The sequence below is a fragment of the Larimichthys crocea genome, chromosome XXIV, assembly GCF_000972845.2.
Source record: "Larimichthys crocea isolate SSNF chromosome XXIV, L_crocea_2.0, whole genome shotgun sequence".
Lineage (NCBI taxonomy): Eukaryota > Metazoa > Chordata > Actinopteri > Sciaenidae > Larimichthys > Larimichthys crocea.
Window position 1 is genome coordinate 1,894,568 of NC_040034.1, and position 18,551 is coordinate 1,913,118.

The 18,551-nt window shown below is 46.3% G+C and overlaps 1 protein-coding gene across 4 annotated transcripts in view; it reads left to right on the plus strand.

Moving 5' to 3' along the window:
* Positions 1-18,551, plus strand: part of syne1b (spectrin repeat containing, nuclear envelope 1b) — a 68,124-nt gene that overhangs the window by 45,870 nt on the left and 3,703 nt on the right. For all 4 annotated transcript variants that reach the window (XM_027274964.1, XM_027274965.1, XM_027274966.1 and 1 more), the window contains 52 exons: positions 313-426; positions 524-685; positions 780-974; positions 1,056-1,232; positions 2,124-2,315; positions 2,407-2,538; positions 2,668-2,768; positions 2,846-2,999; positions 3,111-3,239; positions 3,342-3,497; positions 3,724-3,933; positions 4,068-4,169; positions 4,248-4,367; positions 4,663-4,863; positions 4,961-5,134; positions 5,227-5,358; positions 5,449-5,645; positions 5,741-5,873; positions 6,034-6,216; positions 6,381-6,530; positions 6,671-6,847; positions 6,927-7,082; positions 7,184-7,339; positions 7,456-7,626; positions 7,821-7,954; positions 8,051-8,255; positions 8,360-8,542; positions 8,639-8,785; positions 8,884-9,038; positions 9,189-9,336; positions 9,422-9,516; positions 9,597-9,831; positions 10,242-10,436; positions 10,663-10,788; positions 11,036-11,191; positions 11,889-12,047; positions 12,450-12,616; positions 12,731-12,893; positions 13,107-13,294; positions 13,389-13,539; positions 13,653-13,835; positions 13,953-14,090; positions 14,224-14,415; positions 14,539-14,866; positions 15,426-15,494; positions 16,289-16,416; positions 16,612-16,738; positions 16,836-17,047; positions 17,139-17,339; positions 17,417-17,545; positions 17,633-17,845; positions 18,435-18,527. In XM_027274964.1, coding sequence (XP_027130765.1) covers positions 313-426; positions 524-685; positions 780-974; positions 1,056-1,232; positions 2,124-2,315; positions 2,407-2,538; positions 2,668-2,768; positions 2,846-2,999; positions 3,111-3,239; positions 3,342-3,497; positions 3,724-3,933; positions 4,068-4,169; positions 4,248-4,367; positions 4,663-4,863; positions 4,961-5,134; positions 5,227-5,358; positions 5,449-5,645; positions 5,741-5,873; positions 6,034-6,216; positions 6,381-6,530; positions 6,671-6,847; positions 6,927-7,082; positions 7,184-7,339; positions 7,456-7,626; positions 7,821-7,954; positions 8,051-8,255; positions 8,360-8,542; positions 8,639-8,785; positions 8,884-9,038; positions 9,189-9,336; positions 9,422-9,516; positions 9,597-9,831; positions 10,242-10,436; positions 10,663-10,788; positions 11,036-11,191; positions 11,889-12,047; positions 12,450-12,616; positions 12,731-12,893; positions 13,107-13,294; positions 13,389-13,539; positions 13,653-13,835; positions 13,953-14,090; positions 14,224-14,415; positions 14,539-14,866; positions 15,426-15,494; positions 16,289-16,416; positions 16,612-16,738; positions 16,836-17,047; positions 17,139-17,339; positions 17,417-17,545; positions 17,633-17,845; positions 18,435-18,527 — 8,394 coding nt within the window. The remainder of the gene's footprint in view (positions 1-312; positions 427-523; positions 686-779; positions 975-1,055; positions 1,233-2,123; positions 2,316-2,406; positions 2,539-2,667; positions 2,769-2,845; positions 3,000-3,110; positions 3,240-3,341; positions 3,498-3,723; positions 3,934-4,067; positions 4,170-4,247; positions 4,368-4,662; positions 4,864-4,960; positions 5,135-5,226; positions 5,359-5,448; positions 5,646-5,740; positions 5,874-6,033; positions 6,217-6,380; positions 6,531-6,670; positions 6,848-6,926; positions 7,083-7,183; positions 7,340-7,455; positions 7,627-7,820; positions 7,955-8,050; positions 8,256-8,359; positions 8,543-8,638; positions 8,786-8,883; positions 9,039-9,188; positions 9,337-9,421; positions 9,517-9,596; positions 9,832-10,241; positions 10,437-10,662; positions 10,789-11,035; positions 11,192-11,888; positions 12,048-12,449; positions 12,617-12,730; positions 12,894-13,106; positions 13,295-13,388; positions 13,540-13,652; positions 13,836-13,952; positions 14,091-14,223; positions 14,416-14,538; positions 14,867-15,425; positions 15,495-16,288; positions 16,417-16,611; positions 16,739-16,835; positions 17,048-17,138; positions 17,340-17,416; positions 17,546-17,632; positions 17,846-18,434; positions 18,528-18,551) is intronic.

Here is an 18,551-nt window from a genome sequence, read left to right on the forward strand (position 1 = left end):
ATCTAACTTCTCTCTTTCCCAGTCATTCTGGTGTTTCTGGCGTATATGAAATTTGTGGTTTCTATCTGGTCCGTGAACTTACTTTTTCGATATTCTTCCTCTAAATTCTGTGTAATATTTACAGTGTTATTTGTCAATTAATAAATGAAAAAAGGCAAAAACAAACAACGGGAATTATTAATCCATATCGACTCTCTGCCTGCATCCGCAAGTTCATCATGACTAACTTGAATTTGACAAATTTGGGCTCAATAAATGTATCATAACTGTGTCATAACTGTTGATGGCCCTATTTGAATGTCTTTTTTTAAGGCCGGAAGAGGAACACTCACAAGAGCTCCAATCCAAGAACTGTATGACCCCACGTTTGAGTCTGTGGCCACCTTAGATGACTTGCAGCGCTCATGGGAGACATTAAAGAATGTGGTATGTGACTAATACAAGACGTCAGCCTGGTGGTTCATTGATTGTCAGTGTTATCGTGTCAACAGGTTTTTACATTGTCCAACTGGTCTTCTAACAGATCAGCGAGAAGCAGAGGTCTCTGTATGAAGCTCTGGAGAAGCAGCAGCATTACCAGGGCTCCCTCCAGTCAATCTCTTCTAAGATGGAGGCTCTGGAGGCCAAACTGAGTGAACCGGTGGAGGCCGATAAAAGCCCAGACAGCCACATTAAGGCACATGAGGTGAGTCCTTGAATAGTGTGATGGAGAGAGAGAGCTTTCATTTGCATTAATGATATCACAGTTTACAGTAAAACATTTGGATTGTCCTCTCCAGGGTCTCATAGAAGAGATTCAGAGTGTGCAGGAGGAAATAAACAAGCTGCAGACGAGCTTCACAGAGGATCTGGCCTCAAATGCCGTGGACTCGGACATGGCTGACCAGCTGGCCATGCAGTCCTCCCTCGCCGTGTTAGCCGAGAGGATGGCCACCATCCACATGAAGGCCACGGGGAAACAGCAGATACTCGAGGTAGTTTTTTTGTGATGATTGTGAACGTGCATTATTACTAATAGTAGCCGATAAGTAAGAACGTGCCGTGCTCTGCCACAGGAGCGCGTTAGTGACCGTCTGGAGGGTCAGCGCCAGGAGCAGGCCATACAGCTCTATCACACCCAGGCAGAGGACCTCGACCAGTGGTTGATCAGGATGCGAAGCGCCGTCGCCTCCTTTCTTGAACCCAAACCTGCAGAGGAGACGGCTATGGAGGAACAGCTTGCTCAGTGTCAGGTAAGAGCGCCCCCTGCTGTCCATTCAGAGCAATGTATGCAAACTTCATTACTTAAGAATCTAAATTAATTAATTTATATGAGGTCACTTAATAATATGTCTGGAAATTCCAGTAGTGACATTCAGCCGTTGTCTCTGGTCAGCACACTGATGCAGGATTATTTACATCCGTCTTACGCTTCAATATTTATTTTCCATTATCACACGTGGATCATCCCAGGGGGGGCAGGAACCTTTCAGTTGGTAAACAAGAGCATTAGCCGGGTTAGAGGGGCATTCAGATGGCTGTGCTCCTAAGCGACTGTAGCACCAGTCTTAAGCAGATTATGCAGATGTCTCTGTGTGACAGGGGCCTGTTAGCAGCATAGGGTGAAGTAGTCAGGGGTTGTGGCTTCCAGACGATTAATAGATCCCGGTGCCGGGATTGGTGTTGGTGACAAAGCTGCTAGGATATCCAAGCAGGGGAATCCTAGAGAACGCCGAGGGCGAGGCGGAAGGAGGGAAGAGTTACTCTCAGAATAACCTGCTGAAGCTGTCGATCGCATAGACATGGCAACATCATTAGAAAACAAATGCTTCCTCAAACACTGGAGCAGCGTCCACTGACGTGCATCGTTAACCGGTCTGGACTGAGAATGTGGAGTTACTTTTGAATTTGAGTGTGAGCATGTACGCTGCAGAGCATGGAGCATGAAGGATTAGGGATAATATGTTGCACAGGAGACAAGGCGGGAACGGTGGGCCAAGGATGACAGCAGAGGGAGAGCTCTCCCCGTCCTGCGGCTCGGGAAAGCTGCTAGTGTAGCCGGACCCCTGTTTGCCTGGAGGGTCTGTTGCTGTCGGCGGTGAGACAACATGTTTGAGCTGGCTTCTCTCCTCCTGCTCCTGCAGAACATGCTGCTGGAGATCGAAGAGAAAGTGCTGGCCCTGTCGGAGCTGTCCATGCAGAGCGAGAACCTGCTGCTGGAGGGCCGGACGGAGACGAGGGAGGAAGGCGAGCAGTTGGCTCGGAAGTTACGCACATTGAAGGGCGGCCTGCTGGAGCTGCAGAGGATGCTACAAGACAAGCAGGTTAACATCCAGGTGAAGTGGCTACATGCTTTAAATGTTTACTTAATTTGGTGGTCCTCCTTCTTCCTTGATGTAGACTTACTTTAATTTTCTGGTCCTACAGAGCTCCCTGCAGGAGCAGGAGGACAGTGAATCAGACTCAAGCCTCTCTCAGAGTCCCAGTGTGCAAGACTGGCTGGCCCAGGCCCGGACTACGCGTTCCCAACAACATCAGGACAGTATGCAGAGACAGAGGGTGCATTTTCTTTTTTCTTCCTTGTTTTTGTACTCAATATAACACAATAACTTTGACAGCAGCGTTGTCATGAAATTGATGAATTGTATCTGTATCAATGTTTAACTGTCTTACATGTGTGGTTTTCAGGAACTAGAGGAGCAGCTGGCAGAGCAGAAAAAGTTGCTCCAGTCAGTTGCGAGCAGAGGAGAGGAGATCCTCATCCAGCAGGCGTCGCCCAGCAGTGTCAGGTATTCTGCCACACCATACGTGTACAGACAGATGTGACATGTTGTGGATTGTAATTCATGTCTCTCTCACCCTGTAGCACATCAGAGCCATTTTCACCGGCAGCTTTGGTTGAGAGGGAATCTCAGGCTGCTCGGGAGCAGATGAGGCAGAGATGGGAGAGCTTGAGACTAGAGCTCAAAACTAAACTGCAGCTCCTGCAGAAAACGCTGGAGCAGGACCACAAACAGCCGGTACGAGCCTTATTGTATTGTTAAAGTAGGAGTAGAAGTAGAGTGCATTGATAGTGTACTTGTTGTGGACTGTTGTTTAGTCGGTTATTTGGTTGTTGTGTTTTTTTGCAGGTGTATTCCAGAGCGTCTCGTGTGTCCACAGCAGGAACGCTGTTCAAAGGAGAAACACAGCCTGACAAATCCTCCCTCAAGACTCTGTATGACAGCTTCAGACAAACAATAGAGGACATGACCACTCAGGTTTTTACTGTTTCCATAACATCATTGTACATTTTAGTCCATGACATTTGTGTAGTTCAACATGTGTTAAAGGAACCTTGCAACACTCTTGTGTGTACGTAGTCTGGTGGCGGTGAGACACAGATGCCGCAGATGGAACAGCAGCTCTACGCAGCTGTGTCATCCACCTCCTCCTGGCTGGATGGCGTGGAGAACAACGTCTTCTCTGGTCCAGTGCTTCTGGCTGAGAACGCAGAGACCCAGCTACAAAAGCAAGAGGTACAGTCCGAGTTATCTGTGCAGCTTCTTTAATTACTGCAGGTTTAAAATAACTCCTACGACCATCAGTTGAAAATTCTAGATTTCTACGAGAAGTTAAATACTGATTAAATAAAAAAGATTCATTTGTGTTTCTATTGTAGTTTATGTACACTCTGGATATAATCTTTGCATTTTGCAGAGTATTTTCTTTTTTTAAATCTTCCTAAACTGATTTTTCCTGCAGACCTTAGAAAACGATGTGAGGCACGTCACGGAGGACGTGAAGCTCAGCCAGGCCCTGCTAGCTGGGTCTCCAGGGTTGAAACAAGAGGACCGAGCGCTGCTGGAGGACAACCTTGACTGTCTGAAAGAGAGATTAGGAACTCTGGGTTGTGCTCTGGGGCAACGCTGTGACCACATGAGGACCAGAGCACATGAGCTCACAGCCTACCAGGTGTGCTTTGCATTTTTTTTGCTTTTCATGGTAAACTTTGTAGCAAAATCCACAACCATAGCCACATAAGTACTGTATTATATCCATGACATCTTAATTTAAATGTTCTATGAATTGTCTTTTGTCTAAAACAGACTGAGTTGCAGCTTCTCCAGACGGCTTTAATTGAGACCAAGTGCCAGATCCTACAGGCCTTAGCTGGAGCCATGGATAGACCAGCTTCAAAACAACTGGAGGTAATGCAAGCATCCACACAGACATGCACGCACAGAAGCCCGTCACAAAAAAAAAATCACTCATGTCGTTTCTCTCAGGTTATTGCCAGTGCAGAAGAGAGCCTGAAAGACTTTGAGCAGAGGATTACAGAGCTCAAAACCCGAGGAGCAGCACTACAGGCGGACCAGATATCAACAAACAAAATACTAAAGCTGCAGGTGATGTACATGACAGACTGCTCTCACTGAAAACCATGCAGTAAAGGCTGCTCCGTATAAGTTTGACTTATTTATAGCTTATAGTTTCTATCGTTAATACAAATAAAAGCAGATACAAGTTTGATCTGAATGTAATATGTGAGGAAACGTGACATTATTACACCAAAGGGGACTTTGTACTTTGTACATACCATTTTATGTATTTATTTATAGTAATTCTAGCAACTCTTTGGCAAATATCCAAAAATATACAACATGAAAATGATGAAACGATGTGTTCTTTGTGTGTGTTTAGGATTCCTATGAGGAGCTGGTGATGACGGTGGGTTCCCGGCGCAGTGGGCTGAACCAGAACATGGCTCTGAAGGAGCAGTACGAGCGAGCTCTGCAGGACCTGACGGACCTGGTGGACACAGCTAAAGACAAGATGGCTGCCGACCAGAGAATCATTGCCAGCTCCGTGGAGGAAGTCCAGAATCACCTGGACAAACATAAGGTTAATTTGACTTTCGGCTCCATTGAGCTGGTGTGAAATATTGAACATAATGCTCGTCTACAGACAGAAACATAACTGCTCAGTGTGTGTTTTCCAGGAGTTCTTCCAGGGTCTGGAGTCCCATATGATTCTAACAGAGACATACTTCAGAAAAATCAGCGCTCTGATGCTTCCCAAAGAGAGTCAGGCTCTGGAGGAGACGCTGGCTGAGGCCCAGAGCGTCCTCAAAGCGGCACACAGCAAAGGGGTTGAGCTGGAGTGTGTCCTGGAGGTGAGAACCATCATTATCTGAATCACTTATTTCTCTGGCCTGGACGAGTCAAAGTGTGGCCTTCATCTGTTTCATATGTTCTGTTTCTTTAGACTTGGTGCCGCTTGGTACAGGACTACCAGAGTCTGAACCGTCATTTGGAGGCAGTTGAAGGAAGTATCCCTACTGTCGGCCTGGTGGAGGAGAGTGAAGAAAGGCTCATGGACAGAATCTCATTGTACCAGGTACAAAGTGCCACATGTGCATTTCTCACCTCACCATCCGAAGCTCCTGTGTCACCTTTCTAAGATTTAGTTTTCTTTTATTCTGTAAAGGGTCTGAAGGGGAGGCTGACGGAGCATCAGCACAAGTTATATCAGGTCCTGGATGAGGGCAAACATCTCCTGCTGTCTGTGTGCTGTCCCGCGCTGGAGAATCAGCTCACGCTGCTGGGGGAACACTGGCTCAACAACACCAGCAAGGTCAACAAGGAACTGCAGCGCCTGGAGGCCATCCTGAAACACTGGACCAGGTCAGGAACACGTCAGACTCTGAACTGTCTATGAATTTCATTTCTAATGTTTGTTAAGCATGTGATTTCTGAACTCGTTGCATGATATCCTGCAGGTATCAGAGGGAGTGTGCAGAGCTGACCCAGTGGCTGCAGTCTGCCCTGGAGCGTCTGGAGTTTTGGAATACGCAGGCGGTGTTAGTCCCACAGGAGCTGGAGACCGTCAGAGACCATCTCTCTGCTTTCCTTGTAAGTCTAAGAACACAGATTTAGCTTTTTCATAGAGATTCAGGCTCTTTGCCTGGTTATATGTCGGAAAATCTTCTAGGAAATGACTACCCACCCAATGTGTAATAGCGTCGGTAGCAGTAATAGTAACCTTTCTGTGCCATCTCTCCGTCTGTCTCAGGAGTTTTCAAAGGAAGTTGAAGGAAAGTCCAGCCTGAAGAGCTCAGTTGTAAACGAGGGCAACCAGCTGCTGCGTCTGAAGAAAGTGGACACGGTGGTGCTGCGCTCTGACCTGGCACGCATCGACTCTCAATGGACTGAGCTGCTCACACGGATCCCGGTGGTCCAGGAGAAGCTGCATCAGGTATCGTCACATGCAGCCAGACTGGACAGGCTTAACTGCTCCAGGGCAAATAGGATTACCCTTTCTGCCGCTTCACTTGTATATAAAGGTTTTCACACAAGGCTGACCTCAGACCAGCAGCACGTGTGTTTGAGTGTCTAAAAATGCTGGTGCCATGTTTTCAGATCCAAATGGAGAAGCTGGCGTCCCGTCATGCCATCTCTGAGCTGTTTAACTGGATATCATTGATGGAGAGTGTCATTGAGGAGAATGAAGAAAACCTCAAGAGTGCAGTGGGCTCGAATGTGATTCAGGACTACTTGCAAAAATACAAGGTTTGTTTACAAGTCAAACTATATGAGAGCATATGTGTATGTCCAGATCTGAGATGTTTCAACTTTCTCATGATCAGGTTCAATCTATGATTCTGATCATGAATCTGTGACTGAATCTACGGTTGTTTTCTCTGTTTCAGGGCTTCAGAGTAGATTTAAGCTGTAAGCAGCTGACCGTGGACTTTGTCAACCAGTCGGTGCTGCAGATCAGTGGTCAGGATGCGGAGAGCAAGCGCAGTGATAAGACAGACTTTGCTGAGCGACTGGGAGCCATGAACCGACGCTGGCAGATCCTGCAAGGCCGTATCAATGAGAGGGTGAGGCCTTGGACACTGATTGTCATTTATTAGTGCCAAATCAGGACGTTAGACTTTAATCTGTATAAATGACTTGTAGATCCAGTTCCTGGAGAACCTTTTGGACATGTGGCTGGAGTACGAGAGCAACGTTCAGGCCCTGAAGTCCTGGATGGCAACACAAGAAGAAAGGTTAAAGAGGAAACACCGGATAGAGGATTTGACGTCAGTGCAGAATGCTCTCAAAGACTGCCAGGTAGGTTTCTGTTACTGTGCCACACTGACCCCTGCACGCATGTCATCATCACACCTTTCTGAATCCACGTTTGTGTATCATGTGAAACTATCGCCTGACAGGAAATGGAAGAGTTGGTGAAGGAAAAAGAGAAAGAACTAGAGCGGGTGGAGGAGCAGGGCTGCGCCCTTGTCCAGAACAAGACCGACGAGGCCTGTGCTATCGTCATGGAGACGCTCCAGGGTGTCAATCACACCTGGGCTAACCTGGACCACTTGGTAAGCTCCCCTGTTCTCTTTCCGTTACAACCATCTATTCTGCTCTACGCCTCCCTGTTGCTGTTCTGCTCTTCACTGAACGCCTCTGTGTGTGTTTTTATTTCCACCTCTTATAGATCGGGCAACTAAACATCAGCCTGAAGTCAGTGCTGGACCAGTGGAGTCTATACAAGCGGGCTTCAGAAGAGATCAATGGCTACCTGATGGAGGGAAGGTATTCTGTCTCTCGTTTCCGCCTCCTCACCGGCTCCCTGGAGGCTGTTCAGCTGCAGGTGCAAAGTCTGCAGGTATGTTAGGATGGAAGAGGCGTTTGATTTATTATACCTGCCAGCTGGCCTGTAGTCCAGACAATATGTGCTTACATTGATTGCATCGGTGTGTGTTTCGGTTTATATTTAGATTCTTCCTCAGTGGAACATTTTTTAAATTCTAATTTAATCCTGGCCGGGGAATTAAAGCGCTCTATTTGTCAAACGTGAAGGATTTACAAGAGGAGCTGGAGAAACAGGAGAGCAGTCTGAGAAAGTTTGGTGCCGTGACCCATCAACTCCTGAAGGAGTGTCACCCTTCAGTGTCAGACTCTCTCAACAATGCCCTGAAGGATGTCAATGCAAGGTGATCTTAAATATATTACTGAACAAATATTTATTCAGGCTTCCTACAAGTCTTCTCATTATTGTTTACATGGATCCATGTCATATTTGCATTCAGATGGACCGGCTTACTGGAGGAGATTGCGGAGCGTCTGAGAAGCAGCAAAGCCCTGCTTCAGCTCTGGCAGCGCTACAAGGAGCTGTATGAGCAGAGCTGCAGCAGCATCCAGCTGCAGGAGGAGAAGGCAGACCAGCTCCTCAAGCTGGCATGCAGTAAGGACATCGCTGACGAGGAAGTGTCCGACTGGATCCACGAATGCAGCGTGAGTGAGGCCATATCTGAATAACCAAGGTTGAAAGTTTTGTTCTTTTATTTTCTGAATGAAAAAGTTATTTTACTCCAACTTTTACGGTTGCTTTGTCTCAGGAGGTTCTCCGGTCCCAGGCTCCAGTACAGGCCTCCCTGCAGGTTCTCCAAGAACTGGGAGATCAGCTAAAACAGCAGGTGGACACATCTGCAGCATCTGCCATCCAGTCAGATCACCTGTCGCTCACCCAACGCCTCACTGCTGTGGAACAGGCTCTTACCAGACAGCTCACCACGCTGCAGGTAGAGAAAAAGATTCATGAAAAACAGTTTTGTCCATTGAAATAATCAGTCCGAATCACAGATTTAATTCCTGCTGACGTTTCTCTTCCAAACCAGACTGGAGTTCAGGACTATGAGACCTTTAACGATCAGCTGGATTCACTGGGTTGCTGGATAGTTGAAGCTGAGGAGGCTCTGAAGGTGCAAGATCCCAACGGCTCCACCGACCTGACAGTCATCCAGGACCGCATGGAGGAGCTCAAGGTTTTTAGCTGTTTTCATTTTGTTGTTTAGTTTTTAAAAAAAAAATCAATTTTCGTGTTTGCCTTGAAATTGAGAAGTGTAATATTTCTCTGCTGCAGAGGCTCATGCTGAAATTCAGCAGCATGGCTCCTGAGCTGGAGCGTCTAAATGAGCTCGGTTACCGGCTCCCTCTCAACGATTCAGAGATCAAACGCATGCAGAACCTCAACAGGAGCTGGTCGACAGCCTCAGCACAGACCACAGAGAGATTCAGGTACGACAGTAAGGCACGAGTGAAAACATGTGCAAGCCTTTCCCAGAAGAGGGTTAAAATGCTGTGAATCCATTTCTGAAATGAAATAACACTCAGAAATAATGTGTGTAAAGTAAAGGTGACTAAGATGTTTTGTTTTGTTTACTGCAGCAAACTTCAGTCCTTCCTGCTGCAGCAGCAGACCTTCCTGGAGAAGTGTGAAACATGGATGGAGTTCTTGGTCCAAACTGAAGAGAATCTGGCTGTGGAAATTTCCGGGAACTACCAGAGTTTGATGGAGCAGCAAAGAGCTCACGAGGTTAGAGTCCCTTTAAAGTAAATGACCTTGAAGCTGCTGCTTTCTGAATGTATGAATCCTTAATCATCAATATGTTGCCTTCCAGTTATTCCAAGCTGAGATGTTCAGTCGGCAGCAGATCCTGCACTCGATCATCAGCGACGGACAGAGGATGTTAGAGCAGGGTCAGGTAGATGACAGGTGAGATATGTTTCTAATCTGTTGCTCTTTGTTTACAAAAGTCTTGGTTTTCAGAACGACATCTCTTCTCTCTCCTGCAGAGACGAGTTCAACCTGAAGCTGGCTCTGTTGAGCAACCAGTGGCAGGGCGTGGTGCGCCGTGCTCAGCAGAGGCGGGGCATCATTGACAGTCTGATCCGCCAGTGGCAGCGCTACAGAGAAATGGTGGAGAAGCTGCGCAGGTGGCTGGTGGAGGTCTCCCACCCCGCAGAAGCACTTCAAGCGGGGACGACAGTGCCTCTGCAGCAAGCTCGCTCAATGCTGGACGCTGTCCAGGTACATAATGTAAAAGCTTTCAGAGTACACAGCTCAGATTTATCTAGATGGTGCCGGACAGAAACATCCATTTTCTGTTTAGTCCACCCACTAATCTCTCCAGAACAGGCACATATTGATTAATGTTTTAGTCCCAGTGCATCTTTGTCAGGTTGATAAAGACATATTCTGCAGTGGACCCCAGAAAAAGATCAAAATCTTGATCAATGAAGAGAGAATAAACCTACTTAGAAAATATTAAAGTGCAACAGCTACAGCATGGACTGATGCAGACTGGTGGGCATAAAACGAGATGCATGCATATATCTTAATGTGATAAACTGTGATTTACAAATGTTGGTTGGGCAGGGGACTAACTTGTCTGCGGCTCGATAAGGATTTGATCTGAGTGATTGTGTTTTCTGATTCAGCTGAAGGAGAAGGTGCTGCAGCGTCAGCAGGGCAGCTACATCCTGACAGTGGAAGCTGGCAGACAACTGCTCCTGTCGGCTGATAGCAGGGCAGAGGTGGCACTGCAGGCGGAGCTCACTGAGATCCAGGATCGATGGAAACACGCCAGTGTCTGCTTGGACGAACAGAAGAAAGAGCTTGCCACCTTGTTAAAGGTAAACCAGACAAATTACCAACAGCTTGTGGAGTACGGGGAACCACAGGGGAGACTATGAATGTTTCTTTAATTATAGCTGCAGGTTTAAATGCTTCTCATTAGTTTTCTTCCTCCAAGAGGCACAACGTGCTTTTACTTGTGTTTTACATGTGGAATGCCGTATACAAATCCTAATTACTGCTACGTTACATATTACTTTATGTATGTGTGTATGTATGTCACAGGACTGGGAGAGGTGTGAGAGAGGCATTGGTGGGTCACTGGAAAAACTTCGAGCCTTCAAACGGCAGCTCTCTCAGCCTCTTCCTGATCACCACGAGGATCTGCAGGCCGAGCAGATGCGCTGCAAGGTAACAGCCTCCGGAGCATTTTTCCAGTAATTTCATCAAGTGGAAATTTTGCACAAGGGATACCTCACATCCCAGGAACACAAAGCTGAAATTCAACATCTCAACTGACCTTAGAATCAGTGCAGAGTTTAACTAAGTTACCTCATCTGTTGAGCTGATTTTATTTAGGACATTGTTGTTCAGATCACAAGGTAAAAGTTCTGTCTGCAAGATTTTCAAATGAATGCTACTTTTCTTTGGAAAACAGGACCTGGAGAATACATTTGACGGCTGGACCGGAGATCTGGCCCATCTGACGGTGCTGCGGGAGTCTCTGTCCTGCTACATCAGTGCAGAGGATCTGTCTGTCCTGCAGGAGCGAATAGAGCTGCTGCATCGACAATGGGACGAAATCTGCCACCAGGTAGAGTTCTTCATAGCCGTGCTTTGTATCATACATTAGTAACCATGTGACATTGCACACACTGCTCTTATCTCTGCAGTTCCTCAAGATACCAAGCGGTGGTGCTGGTGTCAAACTAAATTATAGAGCGGTTTCACTTCAAATGCAGTTTAACATCATCTCAACAGAAGACAGAATATTTATGAGGATAATGAGTATTAGAGCAACTGAATCATGTAGAAGGAGAATGTTCAAACAGAGAATTTAAAATCATTGTATAACAAGAATATTAAATAAGTGTAGAAATAGCATTTTCTCTTTGTTTTCTTTCTCACATTGTCATGCACAGTTCTAAAAATAGCTGTAATTTATAAATACAGCATGCACTGTTCCTCACCTCACTTAAATTTAACTCAAGATGGCATTTCGCAACTGATTTTAAAAAGGAAACTTTACTGTTCACAGCGGTTGCTTTGGTTGCATGTGAAATGAAACCTTGTTGCATCCTGTGCAGGCTGGATATAACACGCACACAGGAAACGAACGCACGCACACGCTCGCTGCTCGATGCAAATGAATCAGTCACGGTTCAGCGATCTCTGTGATCTCTGTTTCCTTTTGAGACTCTCTGACATTGACGTAGTTTTGTCTGACAAAGCTCTTGTGCACTTTGCTCAGCGATGTCCTTAACTGAGTGTGTGTTGCTGTTCCTCTGCAGCTGTCACTGCGCAGGCAGCAGGTGAGCGAGAAGCTGAATGAGTGGACTGTGTTCAACGAAAAGTACAAGGAGCTCTGCGAGTGGCTCACCAACATGGAGAGCAAAGTCTCCCAAAACGGTGACATCAGCATCGAGGAGATGATCGAGAAGCTTCGCAAGGTAAACAGAAAGCAGACAGATTTATTCTTTGTGCAAATGTTTGCAGCAGTATAGTTAGTTACTCTTAGAAAATGCAGTTAGTGACATGCTGCTTATCATCATTTTGATTTGGGTGCACTACACCGAGTGATACACCCTCAGTCATCCTCCTCAGATCTGTTGCCTCAGTTGAAGTCACACCCTTGTTATGACGATGCAGGAGGTGGATATGTTGCTAAGGAAGTAAAATATGGTAATATAGCAACTGGGTAGAATACTTCTTTATAACCTGATCATGCTGTGTCTGCTCCAATTAGTTTTTTTAGTGATCTAAATATATTTTGAATCCTTTCCGAGCTCATATGTCTCCTGTTCTTGCATATTCATTTGTCAATGACGCAATGACGTTTCATTGTGTCTCAGGACTACCAGGAGGAGATCACTGTGGCTGAGGAGAACAAGCTGCAGCTGCACCAACTGGGAGAGCGCCTGGCCAGAGCCAGTCACAAGAGCAAAGCAGCAGAGATCGAACAAAAACTCAACAAGGTCAGCGACCGCTGGCAGCACCTCCTGGATCTCATCGGAGCCAGGTGAAAAGACAAACCCGAGGAGCTTAAATAGTCCTGCAGTTTCATGAAGACATAAGACAAGGGTTCTGTATCGTACTGTACTGACAGTGTGAGTTCAATGAACTGTGTTCACAGAGTGAAGAAGCTGAGAGAAACTCTGGTGGCCGTGCAGCAGCTGGATAAGAACATGAGCAGCCTTCGCTCCTGGCTGGCCCACATTGAGACCGAGTTATCCAAACCCATCGCCTACGACTCCTGCGACTTCCAGGAGATCCAGAGGAAGCTCGATCTGCAGCAGGTAACATAATGTGCTCACAATACCATATATAGATTATAGATTTTATTATTGTAGCAATTAACTGTTTACCTGCAACCTCAAATATCATTTATATTAAATCAACTAATTGAAAGTCATTGTTGTGATTTCACGTTACATTATTATTCCCTTCTCTCGCTTGTTATCGCGCACATCCACATAAACTCACTCTGTATCGCTTCTCTCACCGCTCAGGAGCTTCAGCGTGACATAGAGAAACACAGCACGGGAGTGGCGTCTGTGCTGAATCTGTGCGAGGTGCTTCTGCACGACTGTGACGCCTGCGCCACCGACGCAGAGTGTGACTCCATCCAGCAAGCAACCCGTAGCCTTGATCGCCGCTGGAGAAGCATCTGTGCCTTGTCTATGGAGAGGAGACTCAAGTAAGATGTCGGACGTTGAATGAAAACAAAGAGAGTTGATTTTTATTGTGTGTAATGTAAAATTGTATGTAACACTCATTTTTCTCTGTGTCAGGATTGAGGAGACGTGGCGTTTGTGGCAGAAATTCCTCGATGACTTTGCACGGTTTGAGGAGTGGCTGGCCACTTCAGAGAAGACTGCAGCTTTGCCCAACTCCTCCGGTGTCCTGTACACTGTAGCCAAGGAGGAACTTAAGAAATTTGAGGTATTGCAAAAATATTCTCTGTAAACTATTAAAAACTAAAACACAGGACAAATTCTTGATCTAGAATTTGCTTTTGATTCTCACCATGTTGATAAAATTCTGTGTTTCTGTAGGCCTTCCAGAGGCAAGTCCACGAAAGCCTCACCCAGCTGGAGTTAATCAACAAGCAATACCGCCGCCTGGCCCGAGAGAACCGCACTGACTCCTCCTGTCGCCTGAGGGAGATGGCTCACGATGCCAACCAGCGATGGGACAACCTGCAGAAGAGGGTGGCATCAATCCTCCGCAGGCTTAAGGTGATTTATCACATTCATCTGTGTGCTTCACCTGGATGACTCTAATGAACTACTACATACATCATACTTGCAGGATGTAGCTCGTTCTAACAGCAGCATCTCTTTTTCAACACGCAGCACTTTATTAGTCAGAGAGAGGAGTTCGAGACGGCCAGAGACGGCATCTTGGTGTGGCTGACAGAGATGGACCTGCAGCTGACCAACATCGAACACTTCTCCGAGTGTGACATTCAGGCCAAGATCAAACAACTCAGGGTATGTTTGTCACAATATTTCAGACCCGCACACACACACACACACACACACCGCCTCTGTGGTTTCTTTGCTTTGTATCAAACAGATTGTGAAAGAACCTTGATTAATGAGGAGCCGTTTGTCTGTGCCACAGTCCTTCCAACAGGAGATCTCCCTCACTACAGCCAAGATCGAGCACATCTTCCACCAGGGCGAGGCCCTCATAGAGAAGAGCGAGCCTCTGGATGCTGCTGTGATTGAGGAGGAGCTGGAGGAGCTGCAGCGCTACTGTCAGGAAGTGTTTGGTCGCGTGGAGCGCTACTACAAGAAGCTCATTCGGCTTCCTGTAAGAACCACGAACATTTTCTTCTTAATCTATGATTTCACAGTCTATTGAGGCTCGATTACAAGCAACAAGAAGTGGTTACCACCTCAACATAAACTATTTAAATGATAAACTTTCCCTCAGCTTGCAGATGACGACACTGAGGTGTCATTCTCGGACCGTGAGCTGGATCTGGACGAGGCTGGAGATCTGTCCAGTCTACCGTGGAACGAGCGTTTGGGAGACGGCTTCATGTCACCTCTGCCGTCCTCCGGACGCTCAGCCTCCTTGGCGGCCCAATTCCGCACCGAGCGCTCAGGCAGGGACACCCCAGCCAGCGTGGACTCCATTCCCCTGGAGTGGGACCACGACTACGACCTGAGCCGCGGACTGGAGAGCGCCAGCAGGGCCCTGAGAGAGCAGCAGAGCGAGGAGGGAGACTTCCTCCAGCGGCCGGCCTCATCTTTGTCAGGTTAGTTTCCAAACACACACACACACACACACCATTGTGCTTCAAATTTACATATTATCATTGATGATGATGGATACTTTTTTTTATACCTTAATGTGGTTTATTTTATCTTATGACCACTGGAACCCTCCACTCTTTGTAACAGGCTGCATAAGTCTTTGCGTTGTGAGAAGTTCCCCCTCTAAACTTAGCCAGTATTTTGCTTGAATAATTGTGAAGGCCTGATTTAAATGAGGCTTGAAGAGGTAAAACTATATTTCACTAGAAAAAAGATCAGAAGCGCTCCACTCGAATAATATTTTCTTCTTTACCGTCTTCATTTTGCAACCCCTTACATCAGTCCAGTACTAAGGTGCTGTTTAACTCTGACAACAAGAGTTTGCCAAGACTAGTCAAGACTGCAGTCGTAGTTTCAGCCATGGTTCAAGAAGTATTTAAAGGTGAAGCTGTTTGTTTTAGATGCAGGGTGGTGGTGCATCAAACAGCAGATGAATGTGAGGTTAATCAAACCGTGTACTACCCGCTGCTGAATGTGTGTACTGTACAATGTTTCTTCCAGATGTAGTGATCCCAGAGAGCCCCGAGGCCTATGTTAAACTTACAGAACAAACACTGAGGTCCTCCACTGGTAGGCAACAGCAGACCCCAGCATGCCACAAGTGTTTGGGGCCAGACCTAACAGCTGCACTGAGTGACACCACACTTATAGCCTATTCACCGGCTTGGACTTTGATTTGTGTTGATTTCCTCTCTTATACACACTTTGGGCACACACTGTAACCAGTGGCAACACTTTCTAACACTGGGGGGATAGGGTCAATTCCATTTTTATTTCTTCAATTCGCTGGTTCTGCTTTAGTCTCTATTGGGCAGAACTGAAATGGAATTCAGCCTAACCCTTCTTTCTAACTGGCTTTCTCACTTTTGTTTGCAGTGTGCTGTGTAGCTAACCTCTTTGGATTTCTTTGACATTTTTTACGTTCCAGAAAAGCATGTTGTTTTTCTCGTCACAGCGAACAAGTCTGAAGTTCTTGCTGAAGGGATTGCAGATTTGTTTAAAGTAAACTTTTCTTTGGCTCCGTTCACACAGAGACACATCGTGTGAGGGGAAAAATGCTTTTTAATCCTTCAAACGAAGGACAAGAAAGCACAGCGATGAGGCTGTTTGTGTTCCAGGCTTTATGAGGTGAAACAAAAAACTCTTTAAGAAAAGCAGCAACGATCACTTTGTCAAAGAGAGACGGGCACCATGTGTGACGAGTCTGTGTATCTTTGAAATCATCTTTAGTTCTTCACGTCTTGTGTTTCTGTCTGAACGGGGCCTTATCTTATCTCGGGTTGTAAAAAATACTTCAAGTCTCTATTATGACAGAATATTTGTTCCTGATTTGCAAAGATGACAAGTTGCTGCTGTACCCACAGGGGAGGTCGCCTCTTCGGACTCACATATTCACCCTCTGGATGTCAGCCGCTTCCACCTGCAACAACTGGACAGCAGCCGCAGTCGCACGCCTACGAGCTTGGAGCAGGACGCCTCATACATGGGATATGTATGTGTTTCTGCTACAGCTGACTGCAGGATAATATATGAAATGATCTTTTTTGTAAATACTTTGTTAGCTTACCTCCAGCCAATGATTAGATTAGAGCTCAACTGACAGTTGACCAGGTTAAACTGTCCGTCTATCCTGAATAATGTGTAATACAGAATAGTATGTGTAACCTAACTCGAGTCCATTCTGCAGATGCGGCTGCTGGGTGAGTGTCGTGGTAGTATTGACACAGTGAAGAGGATGGGTGTCGAGCTGAAGGAGGAGGAGGACACGGTGTCTGGACTGGCAGATCCCAGCAGCTCAGAGTCCCAGACATCAGGTAATACTACACCACAACCTGTCCTGCATGCATGTGTCCTCCATCCATCAGAATACAACTCTGATACTTTATTTTTATCTGACGCCCTGCAACCCAGGAGTGATTGAGCGCTGGGAGCTCCTGCAGGCTCAGGACCTCAGCAAAGAGATGCGCACAAAGCAGAACCAGCAGCAGTGGCAGCAGCTGAACTCTGACCTGAACAACGTTTGGACGTGGCTGGGAGAGACGGCGGAGGAGCTGGAGCAGCAGCGGAGGCTGGACCTCAGCACGGACATCCAGACTATTGAGCAGCGCATCAAAAAGCTCAAGGTATTATCGTCGTCTTTTAATTTGCTCTTTGAATGATTCATTTGTCTTTTAAATATATAAAAATTGACTTGGTGTGAATGTTTGTCCACAGGAGCTGCAGAAGGCGTATGACAAGCGCAAAGCCATCGTCCTGTCCATCAACCTGTGCAGCGCTGAGTTTGTGCAGTCAGACACGGAGGAGTCCCGAGAGCTCCAGGTCAAACTGAAAGACATGAACAACCACTGGGACAAACTGGGCAGCTCACTGGAGGAGTGGAGGTCTTCATTACAGGACGCTCTCATGCAGTGTCAAGTAAGTGCCAGTCATCATTTTTAGGCCCCTTAGCTGTAATTATGCATACAGCTAATTATTATTTTTCTGATTAATAGGACTTCCATGAAATGAGCCACGGTCTGCTGCTCTGGTTGGAGAACATCGACCGCAGGAGGAATGAGGTGGTTCCTATTGACCCCATCCAGGACAGCGACACTCTTCATGAGCATCATAAAACACTCACGGTACAGAACTATAAATATAGTTAGATTAGATTTTGGAACATTTTTTAATCATGTCGCAGTGTACTCATCTTATTTTAAATCCCACAGCAAATCCGCCAGGAGCTGCTGGACTCCCAGCTCAAAGTCGCCTCGCTTCAAGACATGTCCCTGCAGTTGCTGGTCAACTCTCAGGGCAGCGACTGCCTGGAGGCCAAGGAGAAGGTTCATGTTATTGGGAACCGCCTTAAACTGCTGCTAAAGGAGGTGACACGGGACCTCCGAGAGCTGGCTAAGATTCTGGACATCACGAGCAGTCAGCAGGTAGATCGTCATCTACAGATCTCAGTTTGTCTTCTTATATCAGTGGTCAGCATTGACGTTTATGGATCATTCTCCAGCATTGCTCATTTGGAGGGAGGAAGTTTTACAGCCACAGAACTATACTTTTATTTGTTATGCTGCTATTTGATTTAAAACTTCTATCTATCATCCTGAAAGTGTAAACTTCATGGATTGTTTCCGAAGTATAATTTTAGTAAATAAGTGAGTTTACAGAGTTTCAGCAGACTAGAGATGTAATCCATGAAGCAGAAGAAGATGAAGATTCACTTTATTTGGGGAAATTCTTCTTCAGTGGTCTCTTCTCTTGTCGCTGAATGAACGTACTGTTGTTGACACAGATCCGTTTTGATCTAAATGCTAAAGCCGGATTAAAGATGTGACCAGATCTAAATAATACTTTTATTTAAATTAGGTGTATTGTATTATGTATTTGTATGAATCATCTGCTGACACTGCAGCCTCAGTTTCATGCATGAAGTTTTGTGTTTGCACATGGAAAGCTTGGCATGTTTATCGCTGTCTGATATTTTAAGTGTTTTCTCTCTTGCCTAAACGTTTCCTTTGACAGGATCTGTCATCTTGGTCGTCTGCCGACGAACTGGACACATCCGGTTCCCTCAGTCCTGTATCAGGAAGGAGCACACCGAGTCGGCGACGATCGGTAATGTATAAACCTACAGTACCT